Raw genomic sequence first — 24,108 nt, 5'->3', positions numbered from 1 at the left:
TTCATCGGACTACCTGTTTAGGATAATGAATGAAATCTTATTAAATCATCGAGCTCTAATGCTGCTCTCCTGTGAGCCTCAGGGGAGAAGAAATGTCTCTCAGATAAACCAAATTATTTCAGCCATTTGCAACACATGCTGATGTCAATTTACAAACAGAGAGGAACACAAAAAACCCTGGAGTCATGATCAGCTGAGCAGATCCTTCTAATTGTCCCGAAGACTTTTTATAAATCCAGAAGAGAACAAGCCTTTCCAGTTTTAACCCCCACTGCAAGTTTCATGGTCTTCCTTTCCTCTGTTTGAAACATGTATAAACACTTTTATGTCTTGGCTTTTCAAGCAAGTGTGAGTTGTTGTCTGTCTATCCGTTAACCCCTTGTATGCATGTTCTTCATTGATGTTGTTTTATGCTCTTTTCTCTCTCTAATCTGGGAGTTGTACAGCATCCAGCTGTTATTTTGTTTTTAAACTGCTTAAGAAATAAAATGTTAAGCAAGGCCGGATTATCCAATGGGCATTATGGGCACAGGCCCAGGGGCCCATGTGGGGCCCACATAGGGCATACATCAGCAGTTTGGACATGAAACAAAATGTACATAAAAGCCAGATAGTTACACCACAGTGTCTGGTGTATTGCTACTGGTACCACTGGCGGAGAGATGTTAGAAATGTCGTTTCACAGTGTATCGTTCACAATATTCACAATGTTGCCATGGGGAAGGGGGCCCCTGGAATACTCTGGGCCCAGGGGCCTGTGTACTTTTAATCCGCCCCTGATGTTAAGCACCGCAATGGACACAATACCGATATTTGGCTTTTTAAAATGATTTCAGCCGCAGTTCCACGTCTCCACCACCAGGGGTCTCCCCTACTCAGACAACCGGTTGCCGTGGCAACCCAAGTGCCATGGCAACGTTAACGAGAGAAGAACGGACTTCCTGGATCAGCTGGTGGGAAAGTAACGCGAAGTGCATGTAAAATTACTATTATTTCGCATAAATGTGAGTTTGCTTTTCAAACCGTTGAGCTTAATTGCGTGACTTTTACTTACTCTGTTATTTTCTCATTTTTCCCAAAGGTTTTCAAGTTAAATTTCAACAGAGAGTCTTCGCTGTCTGACTTTGCCGGTAGGAAGGTTGTCAATGCATTTAACGAGACCAAAGTCCTCAAAGAGGCGAAGCAGACCCGCCGTTAACAGCTTCCTCTTTACCAGCAACTCGGACAGCATACCGGAGTCTCCTGGGAACCGCAGGCCGGACAGTCGCCTCCTCTTCCCGCCTGAACCAGACATGTTGCAGGCCGGGATGGAAGTCCTCCCTGCTGCAGCTCCTCCGCAGTCCATAAACAAGTACAACGTCCTTCCACCTATTGAGAGGAGGCAGTCCACGTACAAAATTATGCCCACGCTGGACCCACCTGATGATGCGCTCATCCAGCCCCCCCACGCGGCCGGTGGACGCCTCAGACTCCCACCAGAGCCCGCGGAGGAAGCTAAAAAACGGGCCGCAGAGGCCGGTTCCAGCCGCGGTTTGCTCCTCGCCATAAGGGCACCGTGCGGTCGCAGGTTTGAGCAGCACTTCGCCCCGTCAGACACTCTGCAGGCGGTGAGAGCCAGTGCAGAGGCCAGGTACGGTGTCCGGTATGAGGACGCTTTCATCCAGACTGCAGCCGTCCCACACAGGACCCTCAGGGACCTGGACATGACTCTGGCACAGTGTGGCATCCTGAACAGATCAGTGCTGTGCATCTCACTGAGACATACATCTGTACTGGAACAAGATGGGGCGTAAACTTGTTGCAGGATATTTTCACCTGCTGTTGTCCCACAAAACTGATGTTAAGCTGCTGATGTGAAAAGTTTTTTTCCCTTACATTTGAAACCAGTTTAAAGCCAAACATGGCCATTTATACAAGTCTAATCTCACCAGTGGACACGCAAAGAGGCAAGCCCCACCTATCTGGTGCTTTTCAGCAGGTATTTTTGATTTTTACATTTTTTTTAAACATAGGAAAATAAATCAATCTCATACCACTCATGGATGAATCATATTGCACACAAGCTTTTTGCACAAAGCCAGGAGGCAGTTTAATATTCATACATATGCTTTACTTTAACCAACTGATCTGCATCAAGGTTTCAGTCGCACAGAAAACAAGCTCCAACATCTGCCATTTGCTGCTTTACATTAGAATTTAATGGTTAACATGGTTTGTGACACTGGGCCAGCATGTTTCTGACTCTGAGTCCATCTTTACCCTTCCTCCATTACTCTAGACAAATTGACACAACCTTCATCATCCTCATCTCCAATAGAGATGAGTCATCATGGTGCAGAATACACAACCTGAAGCTCAACTCGATAGAAGTGATGGTGGACCCAGCCCCTTCTTCGCCTGTTGTCCTCGGTCCACCAGCATCACCCAGGAGTCTCAAGTGGGAGCTGAACATCAGCGCCCTCACCAAGTAGGCTCAGCAGCAGCTGTTCTACCAACACCCAGAACGTCCTTCAGCTAAATGAAGACAAAACTGAAATAAATTGTTGGAGCCAAGAAATAAAAGAGAAAGTCAGTGATCAGCTTCAGATGCTAACTAATGGCAAAGCCAGAAATTGTGGCGTGGTCCCAGAGCCTAACCTTTCAGAAGTCTCATTAAGACAGTCGGGAAATCAGGTTAAAAACTTTGCCATTAACTTCATTTCGTACACTGTAACTTTTATTTAAAATTTTCCTGTTAATGCTTCCCTGCTGTAATGCTTTCATGTTTTTATGTCAAGCTCTTTGAAATATCTTGTACATGAAATACGCTACACAAACTGTTCCCTACCGTACCTGGCAATAAAGTTTTTCTGATTCTGATCAGAGCTGCAAGTTAATACCAGTCAGATTCCAGTCACTTGCAGCTGAAAACCCCCCAAAAAACTTAACTGCGTCTCAGGTTGGAGAATTTATTAAAACAGTCACTGCTTTCAGCACAGGCTTGAAACAACTGAACTTTTCTTTGTAACAACTCCAAAATCTGCCCTCAAAACAAGCCGAAACTGCTCAGTAAAGCATCTCAACTCCACAAATCTGCTGAGAGGCGACACATTTTAACGTTTCTTTACACAAAACTGGCTTCACAATCTGATATAAACACTTAATTCACCTGCTGGGAGACAAAGCCCACCTCTAAACCAACCTCATAATGCTTCAAATCACTCAGATTTAATTAGAACTTAAACTTGAACAAAATATTACTCACATTGTTATATCACACCAATATTATATTAGTTCCCTGCACGTCACACACGCACACACACACATGCAGCTGTTTTAAACAGCTCACGGTTAGTTTAGGGTTTCTGAGATGCAGCTTAAAGCTCTCTGAAAAAGCTCTCTGGTTAAGTCACATCAAATTAAATCAAGAGAAAATGTGGCACAAATTACTGCCAGAAGAAAAAGTCAACATCTGCATGCATCTGTAAGCGATGAGTCGCATGTGAGGTAACGTGTTCGGTGCATCAGCGGTGGGTCGTGCGTGAACAAAACCATTCAGCACGTTAGCTTCTCCATCTCCTCCAGGTTGTTGGTGTCAAGTTTCCTGATTTTCCTCTCTGTGGAAACAAAGTAAAACATGTCAGGATGTCAGCCTTCTTGAGTTTTAAGCTGAAACAAAAAGGCGACGTACTGAAGTGCATCTCGATTTGGTTGATTATATCCATGCTGTGTTTGCTGTCCACCATGCTAACGGCAAACCCTTGTCGGCCAAATCGTCCCGTGCGACCAATCCGATGCAGGTATGTGTCATTGTCGGCGTTCCCGTCCATGTCAACCGGGAGGTCAAAGTTGACCGCGAGGGAAACTTGCTCTACATCGATACCTGCGTGACATGTTGGCATACGTAGCTGCTACGCTAATTGCCTCCAAGCATCACCAGGTTATTATTTCAGCTCTTCTTACCTCTGGAACACACATTTGTGGTTACGAGCACCTTCTCCTTGCCGTTCCTGAAGCGTTCGATGGCAGTGGCTCTCTGCTCCACCGTCATCTCGCCACTCAGCAGTGCCACCTGGTGGCCTTCTTTGATCAGGTTTGCGGCTAGCCAGCAGGCCATCTTCCGAGTCTTCAAGAGAAAAAAAACCAAAAACAACAAATGAAATAAACGTCAGTGGCCGCGTTTCCATTACCCCCTGGGTGATATTCTGGGTGTATCGTCCGATACACTTTTCTCTTGATTTGATTTTTAACAATTTTTTTGGGTGCCGATTCGATTTAAATTGTGATTCCTCAGTATTGCAGACTTTTAGTTGCTTTTTAAACACCAGACCGTATGAAAAAGTTGCAAGAACACCAAGTTTACAGACTATAACACCAGCCAGATTTCCCAAACAATAATAAAAAAAAAGAGAAAAAAAAAAATCAACTGTGTCAGTTTTTATGATTTATTCAGCAGTAATATATCTGAAGCAGCTGTTTGAACTTCTACTCTGGTTTCAGAAGCTTGAACTGCATATAAAAGTGCTGGTTTGAGTGTCTATTAGCTTGCTACTGCACTACGTTTGGCTGTTAGCTCTGCATTTACCTTAGGATGGTGTCTTGCTAGGTGTGCAGTAACGTTAGTTGTGTTACCGCAGTACGCAACATGCGTATTACAGAGTTTACAAACAGCTTTCTACATGTCCAGCTCTGCTTTTTCTCTTCAGAGCTAAACAATCCAAAATGTGTCCAGACTTTTGACTTAAAATGTGATGGAAGATTTATCGCTGCACATTTCTGCAGGTTGTCTGACATTTTCCATCTTCCGTTTACGTGTTTTCCAAAACGAATCTAACGTCATGTTACTACAGTCAAAGAGAAACATTTCGCCCTCTGCTGGAGGAAAGCGGTAACTTCTTTATCTGGCATCGAAACATCGAAACATTTAAAACTAAAAAAAAAGAAAAAATTGACTTGACACCTGCTCCCCTCAAAAAATTGATTTAAAAAAATTGGCAGAAAAGCAAAAAAAAATCCCGATTTTTATGTCAATCAATTTTTTTCTCCCAACCCTAAAAAGTACATTAATGGAAACATTTAGAAAAAGCCTAAATTATCAATAAAAACATTTTACGCTTTCATGAGGTGGTTTCTCAGACGATCCGATATAGAAGTATATCTTAAACAGTGTAATGGGCCTGCATATGAAGGAGGTCCAGGAATGGTGTGTGTGTGTTTGGCAGTATGGGACGGAAACACACAAACACAACGGGCCGAACCACTCTGACGAAACGGGGCTGTAGTCACTAAACAAACCAACTGCTAAACCAGTTGGTCTTAACATTAAAGTCATTTATTCATTCTTATTAATTTTAATATGCAACAGTTTCTTCAAGTAGCAAATTTTATCCCACAGATCTTCTTTAGGACCGCCTCCAGCTGCAGCTCAAACACTCTGGTGAGTCGTTTTCTGACAAACGCTTCACTAAAAACCAGAGACAGTTTTGTCCTTTCGTCCAGAGCAGCTCGTCCCTTTAATGGACAACGTCCATGTGTGCGTGTTGGTCTCGTAAGTGTCCCTGGGTTCCAGCAACAGACTCGAGTCTTGCATCGCAGGTGAAGTTGCAGCGTTTAACATACGCTTGACTCTCATTTTGTTTTTTTGTTGCTTAGGCTCAGACGCAGTGAAAACTACTAGTGGAAAGTATCAGGGAAAACAGAACACACCATATGAACAATTTACATTGTGCTCTACGTTTCCATCTTCATCGTTAAATTCAGTTCCACGTTGTGGAAATCACAGGGCCTCTATTCACTTTACATATCACGTCTGTGACATTTGAGGGGACGTCACTTTAGACTGGCTAGTTATGGACGCTGTCACAAGCAGATTTATGTCGTCATGCTCACATTTGTGCATGCAAAGCATCGAGCAGCAGATGCTTTCCCTTATTTTCACCTGTGGGAACACAAAGTGGCGATGGGGGGGGGGGGGGGGGTGCACAGGAAGGAGGACATGATGGAGAAAGTCAAAAGCAGAAATCAGTGATTAATCTACTGTATGTTGAGGATGGCAAAGACTTCCTGCTTATCTTCTACCAAATCCCAAAGTGTTTGTCCTTTCTAGGCTACTATGGTAACAATGTGGAGGAGTGAGAGGAAAATATGACTTTTATGGGTATAAATAGCAGATTCTCAGGTAAAATAAACAACATTTATAAATATGAGCATGAAGTTTCTGCTCTGAATTTTACCCACTGGAAATTTTATCAGAAGAAAATTGTCATTTTAAATCAAATATCTGTGAGGAAGTTTTAAAAATAGTCAACTTACATGGCAGAAAATCATGGCTTGTGCGATGGTGAGGCTGCCATACAGGTTGCAGAGAGCTGTGAACTTGTCCTCCTTATCCCTGCAGAGCACGTAGAACTGTTTGATGGTGTCCAGCGTCTCCTCTTCGCGCTTCAGCTTGATGATATTGGGGTCAGGAATCACCTGCTCTGCAAACTTCCACACAGAGTCCTCAAAGGTCGCAGAGAAAAGCAGCATCTGGCAGTCTTTGCGGAGCTGCCTGCGTAAAGATGAAGAGAAGTCATATAAAAATCAGACAACAGAAACAGCGAACGTCATCAGGGACGTTTCTTGAACAGGAACCCACCGGTAGATCCGAATGCTTTGGTCTCGATGGCCCTGCGTGGCGATCATTACGTCCGCCTCGTCCAGCACGAACAGGGTGATCTTCTTTGGATCGATATGCTTGTACTTGGTGCACCAGTCGAGGACGGTGCCCGGTGTTCCGATGACAATCTGCTCCTTCAACATGACCCCACGCTCCACTGAACACACGCAGACATGAAGCCAGTCACACATGGCTGCCTGGTGACTACAAATACCACGATCCATCAGAGGTAACAACGCGTTCTTACTTCTGTTCCCTCGGATGGCGTAGGCCAGTTGCACAGCTGGGCAGAACTTCCCCATCTGCTCGATTACTTGTCCAATCTGCAGCGCGAGTTCATACGTCGGTGCGATGCAAAGGCACTAAAAGAGAAGGCGAGTTGAACATGAAGACCTGGCTCCAGAGGTTACAGATCCTGTAAGGCTCTGAGTCTCACCTGAGTCCACTTATTGGCGGGGTTCACATGGCTGAGCATGGCCAGAGAGAAAGCAGCAGTTTTCCCCGTGCCAGACTGCGACTGGGCGATCAGATTCTGATGTCTGAAGACAGAAGGCACATGTCAACGCAACTATTTCATCTTCTGTTTAGCAAAAACTGCTCCTGAAAAGTAAAACAACCGAAGTAAGGGGACATTTTTACGGCAAAAACACTCATCATGCTGTCAACATACAACAGTTCTTGTCTAAGTGAAATTTCAGACATCATCTTAATTTACATAGAAACGCAGCTTATGTGACGAAAACAACCCACTACTGGTAACCCGTCACTATTCTGTGTTACCATCAAAGTGCGAAGCGTCTCAGTTTTCAGCAGATTTAGTCATTCTGACAACATTTTAACTGATCCAGACCAGGAGGCTTTTCTACAACTATCAGGCTCGACAGCCTCAGAATGAGTCCATCATCACATACTGGTCAATTCTTCCCAACCCAGTTGGTAAAAGTTAATATTTAAGTATATATATATATTTTTTTTTTAATTGTTTACTTTTATTGATTTTATTTGTTTATTATTACTTTCTTTTTATGTAGGTTTATATGTACATGTGTATGTATTTATTTTTGTATGTATATACGTGAATATTCGGGTACATATGTCTGTATATGTATATATCTGCAATAAAATGTTATCCTTGTGTTGATAAAAAAAAAAGAAAAGAAAAGAGTATGAATAAAATATGGCTGCATATTTACTCACATTTTAATCTTGATCACATTTAGTTTCCCACTTTCATGTTGTACTTTGTTTTACACCATTTAAAATGCAAAGTGGAACCAAATCAAGCTTCCCTGAATCACTAAAACCCAGAAGTTGCACTGGACTGGGGAGTGTTGCACTAAAACAAAGGTAGAAACTTCAATTTTTATGGTAAAGGACGTGCAGTAGCCAAGTTGTTACAGAAGTGGGCTTTGTCTGGAAGACCCAGGTTCACTTCCCCAGCGTGCAAACAGAGGTGACCCACTGTGGGCACCTGAACACCCAACAGGACTCTGGAATACAACCATTCTGCTCGCAAATGTGACCAAAATGTTGAGTGGCTGTTTTTTCTTGGTCGCACCGGTGCGCCCGACATTTCTCAGGATTTCATCTCAGGTACATCTATCGCGTTGATATAAAAGCCCAAAAAGGTGGGTCTTCACCTCTGATTGGCTCCGATCCACATTTGCTCATTAAACCACCAGTACGATGAAGAACGACATGCGCGAGAGTCGTGGAAACTGGAATCAGCTGTAAAACGTGCAACATGCTGGAATTAGCTGGTATGTGGTTGTTTTCTAGTTTTTCCACTTTGTGTTCTGCTGATAAACGTCACGGAAAACGAGAGCAGCCTCTGTCTGACTCTCTGTGTGTTTAACCTGCAGCTGGAGGCGTCCTGGAGGAGATCCATAGAAATAAACAGGATTACTAATCGTAGTTGACAAAACTACTCGTAGGAGAGGCTGCTGTGGATTTATAAACAACTAAAACCCCAGATTTTCTCAGCTTTGTGATCAGCCAAAAGCACGGCGTCACAAAGTCTTTAGCAAACCTCAAGTCCATGGAGATAAATATTAGAAAAAAGATTAAATATAAATGTCTGGAAGGAAAATTTCCCAGAAGCTGCTGAACATCAGGAGTCATTTCAGGTTGAGATGTTCAGCTGCATAAAAGTTTTTAAATGTTTTTCTACTTGACATTCACGCTTCAAATGAAAAACATTTTTTCTAAACATCATTATTGTTCAAAATAACCTAAATAAGCATGAATGTCTATGTGTGATGACTAAGAAAACATCCCTAAAATGTATAAAAATTAACTTCTGAATATTAGCCAAAAAACTGTGGCGCACACACTGTACCAGTCAAAAGTTTGGACACAACTTTCCACTGAATCTAATGGGAAAGTGTGTCCAAACTTTTGACTGGAAGTGTAAAATACCTGAAAAGTTAGACGCACCAGTGCAACCAGCGCCAAAAGTAAGTCGAGAACCCTGCACAAACTGGTTCCCCGTTTGCCAAAACATTGCAGCTTACTGCTCTCTAGGAACTCTTAAGATGGGTAACGTTCATGAAGTAACATCTGGGAGGATTAATAAGGATAAAAAGGCTACTATTTACCTGGTCTGGCCCGCTTGAGACCAGATGGTCCCTGAACACATCTAGCCTGTTTTGATGCAAAGCGGCATCAATAAACAGGTTGCGCGATGCACTTTTAGACTACACACTGATCATTTCCACATGAACTACAGCTCAGAAGTGGTGCACAAACACCCTCCACTTTACAGGTCTGCTTCAGGTAACCCAGGAGTAGTTACCTCTTTTTAATTTAATTAATTTTACCCTTTTCCTTCATTGTTATGTTTAAAACACTAAAACAGGAAAGTTCAGCTGGATTTTAGTGTTGTTTTGTGCAACATATGAATGACTAAACAAGCAATCTGTTTACTTTACATAGCAATAAATGTTTTTCCTCCATAAAAACTTTGCGTAAGTTTGGAAAAGAAGCATAATCTCAGGGATAAAGCATGTCTCAGGTGTGAAGACACACTCACGGCTGGGCTAGCATCATGGGCAAAGCGTTTTCTTGGATCCTGGACGGCCTGTTGAAGCCCATGCTGTACAAACCTTTCAACAGCTCAGGTTCCCTAAATCACATGAGAAGGATGCAGATAAGAGAAATGCAGAAACAACATAAATAAATTAAACGTGCACGTGAGTTTGCATGTGGGACTTACAGCCTGAGCTCCTCAAAGGTCTTCACTGAGAACAGAGGAGAAGTGGGGTCCGCCTGCTGAACCTCCACCTGGTTCCTGTTCCTAACCAAAGACCTACGGATCAGTTTATTCAGCAGGGACTGTTCTGCCAGATCCACCTTGTCCCCATCTGGTCCCCACTGCTCCACACGTGCAGGGCTCGCGGGAACTGTGTTGGCTGCAGAGACAGACCGTGGGCGCAGGTTAACATCCATTAGCAGAGGTGGGAAAAATGAAGGCAAATTAACCATTTAGTTACCATTTATGTCTCCCGCCATGTTAATATTCCCATCAAGTCGATTAATTTTCTTTGCAAAGTTGAACTGTCCGGAAACAAAGCAGTTAATTACGCGAGTTAGTTAAAAACATGTTTAGTTCACACTAGAGCTGATGTTTGCTAGCTAAACCCACCTGAGCGGACGGAGTTGTATACTCCTGTGCGTCCACGGCTTGTGCCCACGAGTCTTTGGACATTTTAATTTAATTTTTAATAATTAACTGTATAATTATGTCGAAGCAAACTAAACTTTTGGGAAAAGTTTGCGTCTCACCGTTACAGAGACCTCCACCAAACGCAATCGTTTGGAGAACTCGTGCTGCTTTCAAAAGCATCGGAAATTTTGGTGCTTAGAGATGAGGTGGAAAGAAATATCCAGTCGGGGGGGGGGGGTACAGTACAGAGATGAGAACTAGAAGTTTATACTACGTGTTGACGTTGACTATGAATCTCTGGTGTGTTTTTAGGTGAACTTTCCTTAAATCTCCTGGTTTTATTTATTTTATGTCAGTTTTGTGTCCATTTAAAACCATAACTCATTTTTTGAAAATTATTGTAAAATAAGGCTTAAACATATTTTATATAAACATTACGGTGTTATATTAGCATTTCTGCTTTTGTTTAAAAAAAGACGCATGGAGTCGTCAATTTTCCAACTTTATTAAGGATACCTGAATGTCTCGCAGCGTTTACTATGGAGCGTGAACCTGCGACACACTCGTCATGTCACGGACGATTAGCACGAGCGCTCATTTCCCACGTAAAAGGACCTTTTTTAAAATTTATTTATTTATTTATTTTTTTTTTTAAACCAACCTTGTAATTAATGATTTTTTTAATGTCACTCTTATTATCACGTAGACTACTACATAAATCACCACGTCTATTCTAAAAATACACAAATAAATAAAATTGGTGTGTATTTTCAGCATATTTAATCATACGAAGAGAACTGTGATAAGAAAAAAAAAATGCTACACGATGATATTTCAGCAGCAATAATTTCCTACACTTTCTTTATAGTACTGGAAAAGACGTGTTGCCATGGAAACAACAATCAAAGTATTCTGATGTGTTGGATTTTGGTTATAATTTTTATTTTGCTTATGAAAACATAAATAAATGCTTAAAAAGGAAAATTGTTCAGAAATTATATGTCAGACTGTATAAAGCACTTTTCAAACACAGTAGCACATAGTGCCTTACATAATACAAAGCACAAAATCAAACAGAAAGGAATATAAAATGACAAAATATTGAGCACACCTGCTCTTTCTCTCTCACACACACATCTAAAACACCCCCACCTCTGTGTCTTAGCACAATAAAAAAAACACACTATATATAATTTCCAGATGTTGGTTCCACATCTCCATTGCAACACATAATGTTACATAAAAGCCATAAAAAAAACGCATCACAGTCACACGAACAACATCTGGACGTTTAGAAAATGATGCATTTATGATCACAGTTTATTTCTGACTTTGAAAAAAAAATGCAAACATATACATGCATAGAAACACACGTAAAGCATAGATAAAATAATCACTAATTGCAGCCTTTCCAAACATGAAAAACAAACCATTTAAAACAAACTGTGTTTGTCGCCTAAACAACAAGAAAGTATTATATTTTAGATTCTTACATTAAATATGATTAAACATTCTGGCAGATTTATTTTTAAAAAACATAGTTTCTGTTAAGATTTTTGTTTGAGAAACATGTTTATGTGGTGCGATAAAAATCACACATCAACCAACCAACTAGTCAGTCAGTCACATTTTATTTGTGAAGTACTTTTCATACACAGTAGCACAAAGTGCTTTGTATAATAAAAAGCACAAAAGCAAACTGAAAGGAATATAAAATGACAATTAAAAGATTGAACACACCTGCTCTTTCTCTCTCACACACACATCTAAAACACCCCCACCTCTGTGTCTTAGCACAATAAAAACATATTCTGGCTTTACTATGAAGAAACAATGTCTCAGGATTCATCTACACCAGGAGCCACCATGACCAGCGAGGCTACAACCACGAGAAAAGTCCAGATCTTTGTAGGTTGGGGACACCACATCAGCCATAGAGCTGCAGTGCAGGACCCTCAGCCGCCCAGACAACAGCCATTTCCATGGCAACGATCCTGCAGCCCAAGCAAAGGCCCCGGTGAGGAGGATCCCCACAAGGAAAACACTGGAGTTAAAAATGAATTAGAATAAAAAAAAGATTGTGGGTTTGATCCCTGACATAAGGAACAGCTAAAAGGCCGCGACCAGAGTGACCTCAGGGTCCCCAAGAGCTCAGAATTTAGAGAGTTGTCAGATAAAAAAGGCCAAAGACCACAAAGACATTTATAAACAACTAAAAGAACCTTAAAATAACAAAATATGGATATTATTAAAAATGATTTAATTACAGACATTTTAGAAAGTTTTTCTTAGCACAATAAAGAAATAAAAGATAATAAAATAAGTTCTAGTTGACCGTAGTTGGATCATTTCTCATATAAAAAGTATATTTTGAATTAATCTTATTCAATCTGTTGAAACACATTCCTAAACATCTATACATGTAAATGCTTTAAAACTGTAAATATTTTATTGCAAACAACAAACAAATGCAGCAGATTCTGTTTACAAATTTACAAAAGAAAAATCTTTTTGCAGCTGAATTATTGATTTATCTTCAGTCACAAAGTAAATTATTCATTTAACTTCATGAAACAGCCGCTAAATGTAAAATATCACGTGGAAACATGAGGGGAAAAAAAATGTATCTTAAAAGGTGAATTATAAATTAGGAAACAAATAATTAGATCAAAATATTATAATAAAAAACAAAATTAATTTATTTTGTATTCTTATATGATATAAAGTATATTTATGACATATTGATATTTTAATATTTCATATGTGCTTTTATTTAAAATGAACATATTATATATTTATGTATAAATAAAATAATAGAAAAAGATCAAATGAAATAGTAATTAAAAGCCGTTTGTCAAGTAAATGACAAATAAGTCACTTATTTTTCCTGATAAATTCCAGATAATTTCATCATTTCAGCCTCTCAGATTCTGCGATTTGCTCTTTTTTCTGTTTAATGTGATGATAAACATTCAGGCTTTGAGACGTTTAAAAGTTTTAATTCAGATTTAAACATTTTTCTGTGGAAAAACAGAAAAATAATGTTAACAGATTTGATTTCAGTGGTTTGTTGTTATTTAGTTGCTTTGTTCTTGTGAGAAAATAAAAAGAAGAGCAAAGGATTGCATGAGAGCGGTGGAGAAACAGGGAGGAGGAGGAGGAGGAGGAGGAAGAGGGGAGCTGCAGGTTAATTCAATTTAGAGGCGGATGCTGAGTTTCCGCCAAGCCGGCCATGCAAACACACTCTGGCGCAGAGACACCATCTGCACGTTCACAACAGCATCAAAATGATTTTTCAGCACACGTTAATTGTCATGGAAACATGGTGTTGAAAACAGATCAAACCGAGTGATCACAAACACGGCGGCTGCCACGCACCCACGTTGGAGTGACAACATTAAGGGCTTTCCAGAGGCAGCCGGAGAGACAAATCATAGGTGATACAAGGCGTGTGTGTGTGTGTGTGTGTCTGTGTGTGTGTGTGTGTGCTGCATCCTCTCCCACCCTGCTGCTACACCACATGACTGATCTGCTGTTAAAAAAGAAACCTGAATGGCTCATGTTGTCAGCGAAGCTGTAGTGAGTGGGTGGTGATGATGCTTTGAATGGGAATTAAAAAGGGAGGGGGGGGTGTTTGGACCCTCTCTCTGCCCCTTCTTCCTCCCTCAAACTCCAGCATCCTCACAGGGAGGAGGAGGAGGAGAATTAGTGAAAGACTTGTGGCAACCACATGTTGCTGTGCTTGACTGCAGCAGCTCCGTTCTCTCTTCTCTTCATTGGACATCTGACTAATGATGTGGCCGCTGCATGTGTAGTTCCTGCCACCTGTGGCAGCACTCCCATTCCCTCTACGCCACAGAGAACCAGCGAAAAGAGAAAAAGAAAAAAAAGCAGGTCGGAGAGGAGGATATCTCTCATGATAAGTGGACTTCTCACACAGAAAGAGCCTCGCTGCAGCTGATACAAATGAAAGGTGAGCTGATGACAATGAAAGAACGCATGCTGCTGTGTGGTTTGCTGCCTGCTGATGCAGATTTTAAAAGATCCATGTCTTGTCTTTTAAATGAAGAAAAGAGCTCCAGGTGATGTGAGTGTGACTGAAACAGCTGGTGATGCAAGGAGATATACGAAGACAAGTGCCTCAACAGGTGGCTGACACAGCATCTGCTGTCTGTTGTGACGTTAATGAGAGCAGAGCAGTGTGGCAGGGCTGCCAGGAATTGTTCAGAGTTGATGGTCTAATGGTGTTTTGGCAAACCCCAGAGGGCAGTGGGGTGATTGATGCTGACTGAGCCAACCATGAGGGAAGCAACTTGGGACTGACACTTTTAACACTAATTACTATAAACTGAGACGAGACAAAAAGCTTCCTGATGAGAAAACTTTTGCAAAATGAGCTTTTTTAGTTGTGATTGATCTTTCTTTTTCTTGTTTTTCTGACTGTAGGTGGGTGTTTTGTTGGTTTTGTTATGCATCTGTGCCCCATTGTTTCTTTCATCCACCTGTAGGAGCGAAGACGTTGTTGTTGTAGGAGGACAAATAAATTCCCGTGCGCTTCTTGGTCTGCAGTGGACTGGACACATGATGGCACTGTTGAGATAGACAATGAAACTGGGAATGTTTCTAAAAAGCATGTGGAGCCTTAAAAAAAACACATTTTTTTCTTATTTAAAGAATAAGAAATACCATTATACATTATTAATTGATGTTGGCTACTTATGCATTTATGGAATGCGATGCTTATGCTTAAAGTTATATTAATTCCTTTTTAAATAAGTGCAATTCTTTTGCTTTTTTGTTGAGGACAGAAATGACAGGATAGTTTAAGTGCTATCTATCTGAATGTCACAAATGAATGCACACTTTAGAGATGTTCCTGGTCAGTATGCAGATAAGCAGGCAAGCAGAGCTGTCTCTATGGATATTGCTTTCGTCATATGGCTTCCCATCAAGCCGGTGCTGTGGGGCTCTGCTGGTGCAGCAGATGCAGACCCTTGACAGCTCATAACCAAGACTGCTGGTGCAGAGAGGGGGGGCTCAACAATGAAAAACAAATTATGCAAATTCACACACTTATTAAATACTTATAATCAGTTTTTCTGTCTTAATCCTTGAGCAGAAACAAGTGGTAATGTTTTTGAAGTCATATTTCGACCCTCTTATAGCACTGGAATCTATTCTGGTACGTTATTCTGTTGCACTTTGGACATTTTTATTTCCATAAACTTTCTCTGAAATGTTCCAGTGCAAAAGAAAAGTGGTATTAGCTTAGATTACTTGGTTTTACATCATATTTAAGAGGATTACTGAAAACCTTAAAAGCACACTGAATTGAACTGAAAGCTGTTTCAGCTTTTGATCTTGAGTCTAATGAAACCATGAGGTGTGAGTGATCTTATTGTCGATGAGCAAAAAAAGAATGATAAAGACAATAAAAGAAATATTTCTTACACTGAGCCCAACTTTGGAGTTTAGTCTTGAAAGGATTTGGTATAAATCAAGATAATATTAAATCTAATGACGTTTTTTAATTAAAAGTATGAGGACAACATAGGAAATGTTGAATGTTTTTCCCTATCAAATTAATTTATACACATTTGATCTAAAAAGAAAAAAAGAGATCGATCAATTAAATGAAACACGCAGCAGAACATATTGCCACAAAGTAATCATAAACCAATTTGGATGAAAATCCATCCTAAAGAGAGGCCATGTGGAAAATGTTCTTTGGTTTGATGAATAAAGGATTAAAACCCTTTATTGAACTAATTTTACACTGCGTTTTCTGCACTGAAAGAGAGACCATTGAGCTTGTTATCAGCACATATTTCAAAAGCCAGCATCCATTCAGTGATTGCGGAGCAATCATGCACATGGCATAGATAACTTACACATCATTAGTGGCATCACTAGCCCCGGTTTTGGATCAATAAATGCTGCTGTTCAGATTATTTCTATTTCTGGCAAGACCTTGTTTAAAAGACAATGCTAAAAACATTTTAGCTAGCTAGCTTGGGCTTTTCTGTAAGAGTGTGTTGCTGAACTGGCCTGCCTGAAGCCAGTTAAAGTTGTCAACCACTAAAACCAGTATAAAAATACTAACATAATAAATCAGCTATAATATTATATAGGAAATAATTTCTATTTTCAGACTCTTTTTTCGTTGTTGTTTTGGTTGATTCAGCTTTATTTGTAGCGCTACTTCACAACAGTGTAGTCAAAGGGCACTTTACTTACACATTATTTCAAGCCAAATTATACATAGCCTATAATAGAAACCAACTGATTGCATCGAATCATGACTTCAATCCAATCCCCTTATTTTAATTTTATTACTTTAATAAAATGCCAATTTATTTATTGATTTTGTTGGGATCGGACATTTTTGTTGCTTCTTGCGTCCTCCTTGCTTCTGCAACACTGTTGACAGGACCAGTGGTTGTAAGAATAAAAGGTTTTCCAGTGTTTATAGACTTTTCTTGCAGGTCAGTTTCTCTTGTTTTGAGAATGCTGGCTCTCATTCTCTGTGCTGTGCAATCTTCCTACACTCAGAGGGCTGCCACCTGTTTTTCAAATAGAATTTCATATTTGTAAAAACACAGATGTTTTCTTTTGTCTATCTAAACTGCATATATTTGCAACAAAGGCTGAAGATTTTCTGGATTTTGTTTTGGTAGTACTCATTCACCAGCCACTTAATTGGGTCCACCTTGCTGGAACCAGGTTTGACCCCCATTTTCCTTCAGAGCCGCCTTCTTCATGGCATAGATTCAACAATGTGTTTTTACATTCCTCTGAGATTTTAGCTCCATATTGACATGCTCACAGTTTCCAGATTTGTTGGCTGCTCTTCCATGAGAAAAAATCAATTAAGATCTGGTGACTGTGGAAGCCAGTGGAGGACAGTGAACTCATCATCATGTTCAAGAAAGCAGATAGAGAGGATGTGAGCTTTGTGACATGGTGCATCATCCTGCTGGAAGTTTCCATCAGAAGATGCTACACTGTGCTCAGAAAGGGATGGACATGGTCAGTTACAAGACTAGAAAATATCTAGTTTACAAAAATACAAAGAAAATATCCCCCACAGTTTCACACCAGCAGCAGCCTGAACTGTGCAGCCATGTTTCATGTTGTTTCCACCAAATTCTGAGCCTAGCAGCTGAAGTGGCTTTGGCTTATTTTCTCTAAGGTTGGACGTGTTGTTTGTTCAGATATGCTATTCTGGATACCTTTGTTGGAACCAGTGTTTATTTGAGATCCCAGTGCCTTTCTATCATCTCCAACCAGTTTGCTGATTGTCCTGTGACATTAACAAGACTTTTTGTTCCAGACCACTGCTTCTCGCTGGATATTTCTCTTTTTCTGACCTTCTCTGTAAACCCTACAGATGCTTATGAGGGAAAATCCTAGTAGATCAGCCGTTTCTGAAAAAAGGCCAACAGTTATGCCATGTTCAGTCATTTAAATCTCTTTTCTTGCTTATTCTGATGCTCAGTTTGTCTTCATCATATCTACGTGACTAAATGCATTGAGTTTCTGCCATGTGATTGGCTGATTAGATATTTGATTAAATAAATAAATTGAGCAGGCTGGCCAACTAAAGCAGGCAGTAAGTGTATGCATTTATTTACATCTCTGCATGAAGAGGTTTAACCTGCACTTGGGGATGCAGTGAGAACCTTTGTCTGAATGTAGAGACGTCGCTAAGCTAATGCAGTAATTTCCTCAGCAGAATCCATCCATCCATTTTCTTAACTGCCTGTTCAAATTAAGGGTCGGCGCGAAGCTGGAGCCTATCCCAGCAATCATCAGGTGAGAGGCCCTCAACAAAATCGTGCCTCTTTTTAATGCAGTGCAGCCTGAAAATCCCAACCTACCTCAGCCTTATCTCTTGTGCATAGCAATTTCTGTAAGTTGTCAGAATGATTCAAATATATTTTTGAGTATAGATGGTTAAATTAAGCAATTATTTGCAACCTAGGTGTTGAAAGTTGTTAGGTTGTTGAACTATCTATCCATGCAGCCCTCCACATTGGCAAAATCCTCCTCATCATTTGCACTTTTATAATAAGTAATATTCTTGAACTGTTAGACAATGTCCCAACTTTTACAAAAAGTCTCTTTTTTTACACCTGGGGTGTCCAGCTCCGGTCCTTGAGGGCCATAATCCAGTAAGTTTTCAATGTCTCCCTGTTCCAACACATCTGACTCAAATTAATGAGCAATTTTGCAGAACTTCATTGGCTGATGGATCCATTTATTTTGAGTCAGGGGTGTTGAAGAAGGGATGCACTGAAAACTTGCGGAAGAAAAACTAACTTCACACACTTTTTAATAATTATATTGGAATCATCCGTAGCTTATGGGATAACATTTTGTTTCCATTCTTTTTAAACCAGAATCCTAAAGACAGCACAATGCCTGGACTCATAAACAAGGAGAACTGGTGTGCTCTGCCACTCAGCGTGTCTGACATCACCTCCTGTGTTAGGGGCTACACTCTGGCTCTGACGGCATCTATGACCTATGAAAATATTGAGGATCATGCAATTGAGGGTAAGTGAGAGTAGAGTTTGAGTTAATTTATTTTAAAAGTTGTTTTAAAATGAATAGTTATTGTCTGCATGTTGCTGATCGCTGCATCTGGTCTGAATCCTGTTTACTGTGGTGTCTCTGTCTCTTTCTGTTAATTTAGGGCTCTTCGTTTACCCACTGGAGGAAAATTCCATTGTTGTCGGGTTTGAGGCAATGATATCGAGTCAAATTATAACGCTGCAAATAAAAGACAAGGCGAAAATTGAGAACTGTTATCTGGAAGGCTGCAACACAACGAATGGACTTCTGCAGAGTGGCAGTGGTAAGGCTCAAGCAGCTTGTCAAAATTTAACAAAAGATGAAATGAATTGTTTTATTCTCACATTAAAAAATGTTTTCTGATAAAACAAGCCATGTACGATCTAAATCTGTAGATCTTAATTTTCTTTAGAAACATTTATAAGTCACATTGAGCCATTATATTAAAGAAAATTAATATACCTACAATGTAGGTCACATTGTACACAAAGATTTTTGTCTACGTTTCTTGTTCTTTTGTAAATCTGACTCAGAAATTAATATGTTAAAAGTAGTCAGCTGGATAGATACAATGACAATGTTATTCTGTGGGAGATGTTTTAAAGAAATAGAAAAATCTTCTGTAAAAGTAGGTAAAAGCCAAAAGACGAAAAAGCAACCTTGAAGATTTTCTAAAACGTCAACCTTACAATAATCTTAAATACCCAACAACTCTTTACACTTGATGGTTAGATTGGTTTTGACAGTCATTATTGCTGTAACAGTTTGAGTTTTGGTTATTTGTTGTCTCATTCGGTGTTACAGGACACATAATAATGGATGAGGATTTCGAGAGGACAGTGTTGGTGGTTAATCTCGGGGTCATCCCTCCAATGGAGACAGTCCACATCCTAGTCAGTACTTCCTCTGAGCTCTCTACGTTGCCCGACGGTGGCATCAGGGTTTCATCCCCGCCAGTCTGCACACCTCGGGTTCAGAGGACCATCAATGAAGAGCAGGGATTATCCCCAAACTTCTCCAGAACGTAAGAAATCAACTTAAGAAAATCATAACACAGTGAAAGGAATCTTTCCTCTTTTCCTAAAAAAACATTAAACAACTTATAATTTCATGTAATTAATTTCTAAAGTTAAAGGGCGCTGTAAACTGGATATTTAAATCTCATATTTCTATTAGTATGGATTGAAAACCTGAATAAATTCAGAGCAGATCAGTTTTGTTTTCTGCGCTGCTTTCAGGCGGGACAGACATTCCTCAGTCTCAAGTCCTCACGATCAAAACCCTAACGCTCCTTACCTGTGGTTGACTTCCTTGCTGGAGGAGGAGGCCATCAACTCCATTGATTATGAGTTCAACTTCCAGCTGGAGATACGGGCTCCCTATCTTCTGGCAGGTCAGAAAATTTGAGCAAATTCAGTAATATTGCATCAAATGTGCAACATCAAGCTTAAATTGTGACATTTTCTACATTGAAGTGAAAAAAAGTCTATTTGCAATCAATTATACGTATATTTTGTATGTGAGTGAAATGACTGGGATTTTCGTACATTAATGGGTTTATTTTATACATTTGTAGCATCCATGTAGATCACTAATCTTCGTGACATTTAAAAGGTATATTAGTCCTCTATTTAGCAGGTTGAATTGGATGAGACGAACTCATTCTCATCTGTTCATTCATGTCAGCAGCTGGTTAGCATAGTTTAGCATAAACACTTGGAACAGCTAGACAGCTAGTATGCAAACACATTTGTAGCAAAAATAAACATAAGACAAAAAAAAAAATGCAGTTATTCTGGAAGGTTGTAACAAAATAAATTGATGTGGGGAAGAATTTGGCTAAACATTTGCTCAGCACATTGTCCACTGTGTTAATTGATTAGCTTAATGTTTTTATGCTATGCTAAGCTAAGCTAAGCTAAAGTGATTAATGGTGATTTTAGCCAAAACTGAAGTGAATACCTATCTTTTTGGTTTTTATCAGTTTTATATAATTATCATTTAAAATTTTATTAACAGATTTATTGAAATTGTTTTAATTATTGTTTCTTTAATAATCTGTTCTGGTTTGTAAAGCATTTTGGATTGCTAGATTGTTGAGTTGATGATTTTCATGAAACAGAAGTTTGTGTTTTCTGAAATAATGAGCAAAGGGGATGATAAATATTAGATGTACTGACTGAGTAAAACGTGCATTACACATGTGACTAAAACCACGTACACACGTAGCCAGGCTTTTGTAAAAAGCCTGGCTACGTGTGTAGCCAGGCTTTTTACTCCACCCATCTGGCCAAAAAAAATGAATGCACACAACCTCGTTTTTCAAAAACTAAATGTTGTTTAGCATTGTTCATAAGCATATCGAACTTTTAAGCGGCAGTAGCAGCCATAATCCTATCTAATCAGAATAACTCTCCGTTTCTCAATGTCACTTCCACAAAACACCAAAAAACATGCCTCTAAGGTGACATTGTTTGGTGGCGGAAATTAACTGTTCTTAATGTCGTCCTTCGCCTTTGGTCGTCTACATGGAGCGGTACTGATGGCAGTGTAAAAACACACAAAAACAAAGCGCCTGGACAATGAATAACTAACGCAGTTCTGAGGACGTCTATGCTGTTAAAAAACTAATGTCGCACATGTGACGTCATGGTATTTTTTGTGGCAGACAGTGACGTTGAACCTCAACAATGCAAACAGAGTCAAATTGATTAAGTGTTGGTAAAATCATGTTATTATTTTTATTTAAATTGTTTAATGAGACTTTTGTCTTTTTCTTCTTCATCTTTTGGTCATGTCAGTCGACCCCAAGCAGTTCCTAAATTTGCTTATGCCTTGGACCGGCTCGGGTGTACACTATTTTCTCTCTTTTAAAATTCTGGAAAGTCACGGTCTGTAGCTTTAATATAGCTCCTTATGTCGCTATCAGAAGTAAAAGTGGTATTGATTTCGTCTAACAGAACCCTATAAATGGTTTAATCTCATGTAATAACTCAAAGGTTATTATGTTCAGGTTCACACTTTGGTAATTTTAGTTTCCACTCGTCTGTCTGCAAAAGTTGTTCTGCAACTGAAAAATCTGTTATTATGTCTGCTAGTGTTCATGTCAATACCTGCTTTGTAATTGCTGTTATTTGACCTGATGTGGGTGATGCTCTGTGTAGGTGTAGAAAGCCCTTCTCATGCCATCCGAGCCGATGCAGACCCTCTAGCCCGCTCTGCCACCAACGTCGTCATCACCCTGGCTGACAAGTATACCTACGACTACCCGGTCCAAATCCTCATCTATCCCAGCGGTAGGTTGATAACTCCAAAACCCGCCGCAGCTCTGTGGTTAATCTTTCCTTCACTTCCAAATAAAATATCCTGAAAATGTTCCTTGGCTCTTTTTATTGCACCATATATCTGGCCTGTAATCAGATAAGCAGAAAGGTGACTCATCGCTTCACTTTGTGCGAGTGCCTCTGCAGGAAAAAAAAGGTCTTCTGTTATCAATATGTGACATGCCAGCGGTCAGACTCCTTTGTGTGGGTGTGCAATATCAAGCCTTTTTTTTTTCCTCTGCTGCTCTTTACTGTCTCCTACTGCTGTCTTGACCTATAGGCTGTGAAGGCCGTTGTCTCCCAGAGGCCAGAGCCCTGGTCACACTGATCCGATAGGCCTCTTATGAGGGCTTTGTTCAGAACACAACCTGCCGCCAGATCAGAGCAATTTAATTCTTCTAGCCTGGTGCTGCAGTTTCCATCACAACATGGATGTTCAGCTTGTGCAGAGAGAGAGAAGACTTGTTTTACAGCTTGTCACACAAATCTTCATCAGCATGGCCATGACTCAGGGTGTTTGATAGATTCACTATGTTAAATGCAAATATTTTGCAATAATAATGCAAATGATAGAACTTATATGTAATTCATTTTGGACAAAGTATTACAGTAAGGATATTCAAAAAAAAAAAAAAGATGATACCATATTTTTAAGAACTATCTCTGATCAATATGCAAGCTGGATACACAGCCGTGGTTTGAAGAACAGAATGTTTTTCACACTGATTCTACAAATAAATAGCAGGGTAAAAATAGTCAAAACATACAAAAACCAACCTGATCTGCAGCCAAGAGAAAATATTTGGGATATTAACCTCTAAAGTTCACCTAAAATAAGTTTTTAACTGGAAAATATTTGTTATAGACAAGCTGTTTTACTGGACTAGTTTTATGAGAGCCTTGTTAATTTACCAGGACTGTACTTGCTGTAGTATAATCAACTATTAAAATCAGCATGGCTTCTAAAATAAATTGCATTCTGCTCTGAAAAAAGTGTTTTCTGAATCGACAGTTCTGATTGTAGCCTGGAATAGTATACGACATCCGCATCTCTAATGGTGTATGACAGGTGGAGGTACTTAGACAAAAGACTGAGTAAAATACATATTTTGTCATGTTACCACTCATGAGGCATCTGGAACCAACAGGTTAACAATAAATCCAAGACTTTTTTTTTTTTATTCAACACAAACCAATATCAATCTAAAAAACTGAACCTTTTCAGTACTTATAAACAACATCTTTAGAAAATGAGGAAAATAATCTGAAATTTTTAAGATTTCCCCTCTGAGTTCCTTTATTGAGGCTTGTAGGGCAATATCGATGTATACAACCAGTCATCTATTCATCCTGCCAGTATGGGGACAGCTCAGATTACCACGCTGTGAAGCGTTGAGCTTCATCCACGAGCAGTATTCATGGTAATGTCTTTGTTCTGAATGACTGTGTTTCTCCAGAGCCTCATCAGCCACATGTTCTCATTGAGAATGGAGACATGACACAGGAGGAATACGATGAATACCTTCACAGCCGGAGTGATTTCATCAAAGCCACCAAGAAGGACTCCAGCAATGAGAGGAAGGTGAGTGTGCTGCCAACATTGTGTAATACCTACAACTGGTGCACAACTTTCATTTTGTTCCACAGTTAAGCTAGCTATTAAAAACTTATTTTCATCCTGGCCTTATTGTTAAAAATTGCGTGCCGCTGACACATAAAGAAGCGTTTATACGTGTTTTTTTTAAAAAGTATTTTTGTGAGATCAGGTTGTTTAGAGAAGCAGAGCAAAATGTTAAAATTAAAGCCCAAAGTAAGAAAATTTCCTTCCGGTTTGTTGTTTATTACATCCTTAGCAACCACCGTAGCAACAACAAAAATTGTAGCATTCCTACAGTTTTATTGAAAGA

General features: G+C 39.8%; 3 protein-coding genes across 3 annotated transcripts in view; 2 read left to right on the top strand and 1 right to left on the bottom strand.

The window, feature by feature from the left end:
• Nucleotides 1-1,145: 1,145 nt before the first annotated feature.
• Nucleotides 1,146-1,793, top strand: ubxn10 (UBX domain protein 10; the record flags this gene model as incomplete). The annotated part of the gene is made up of 1 exon (XM_079238584.1): nt 1,146-1,793. One exon carries the CDS (start codon nt 1,146-1,148, stop codon nt 1,791-1,793), a length of 648 nt encoding a protein of 215 aa, XP_079094710.1.
• A 1,741-nt stretch (nt 1,794-3,534) lies between these two features.
• ddx19a (DEAD-box helicase 19a) lies at nt 3,535-9,994 on the bottom strand (the record flags this gene model as incomplete). Its single annotated transcript, XM_079238583.1, has 9 exons — nt 9,852-9,994; nt 9,669-9,761; nt 7,074-7,176; nt 6,885-6,999; nt 6,617-6,794; nt 6,292-6,529; nt 3,943-4,105; nt 3,671-3,862; nt 3,535-3,596 (listed from the first exon to the last, which is right to left on the bottom strand). Exons 2-9 carry the CDS (start codon nt 9,728-9,730, stop codon nt 3,535-3,537), a joined length of 1,113 nt encoding a protein of 370 aa, XP_079094709.1. The 5' UTR covers nt 9,731-9,761; nt 9,852-9,994.
• Nucleotides 9,995-18,721: 8,727 nt separating this feature from the next.
• vwa5b1 (von Willebrand factor A domain containing 5B1) overlaps nt 18,722-24,108 on the top strand; it is a gene marked incomplete at both ends in the record, with an annotated part of 40,224 nt that continues 34,837 nt past the window's right edge. The window contains 6 exons of the mRNA XM_079238419.1: nt 18,722-18,860; nt 19,000-19,161; nt 19,683-19,902; nt 20,117-20,271; nt 22,043-22,174; nt 23,659-23,783. Of these exons, the coding sequence (XP_079094545.1) occupies nt 18,722-18,860; nt 19,000-19,161; nt 19,683-19,902; nt 20,117-20,271; nt 22,043-22,174; nt 23,659-23,783 (933 nt within the window). The remainder of the gene's footprint in view (nt 18,861-18,999; nt 19,162-19,682; nt 19,903-20,116; nt 20,272-22,042; nt 22,175-23,658; nt 23,784-24,108) is intronic.

The sequence above is a fragment of the Telmatherina bonti genome (genome assembly GCF_933228915.1).
Source record: "Telmatherina bonti genome assembly, chromosome: 4".
NCBI classification, from domain to species: Eukaryota; Metazoa; Chordata; class Actinopteri; order Atheriniformes; family Telmatherinidae; genus Telmatherina; species Telmatherina bonti.
This window is presented reverse-complemented; position numbering and strand designations above follow the sequence as displayed.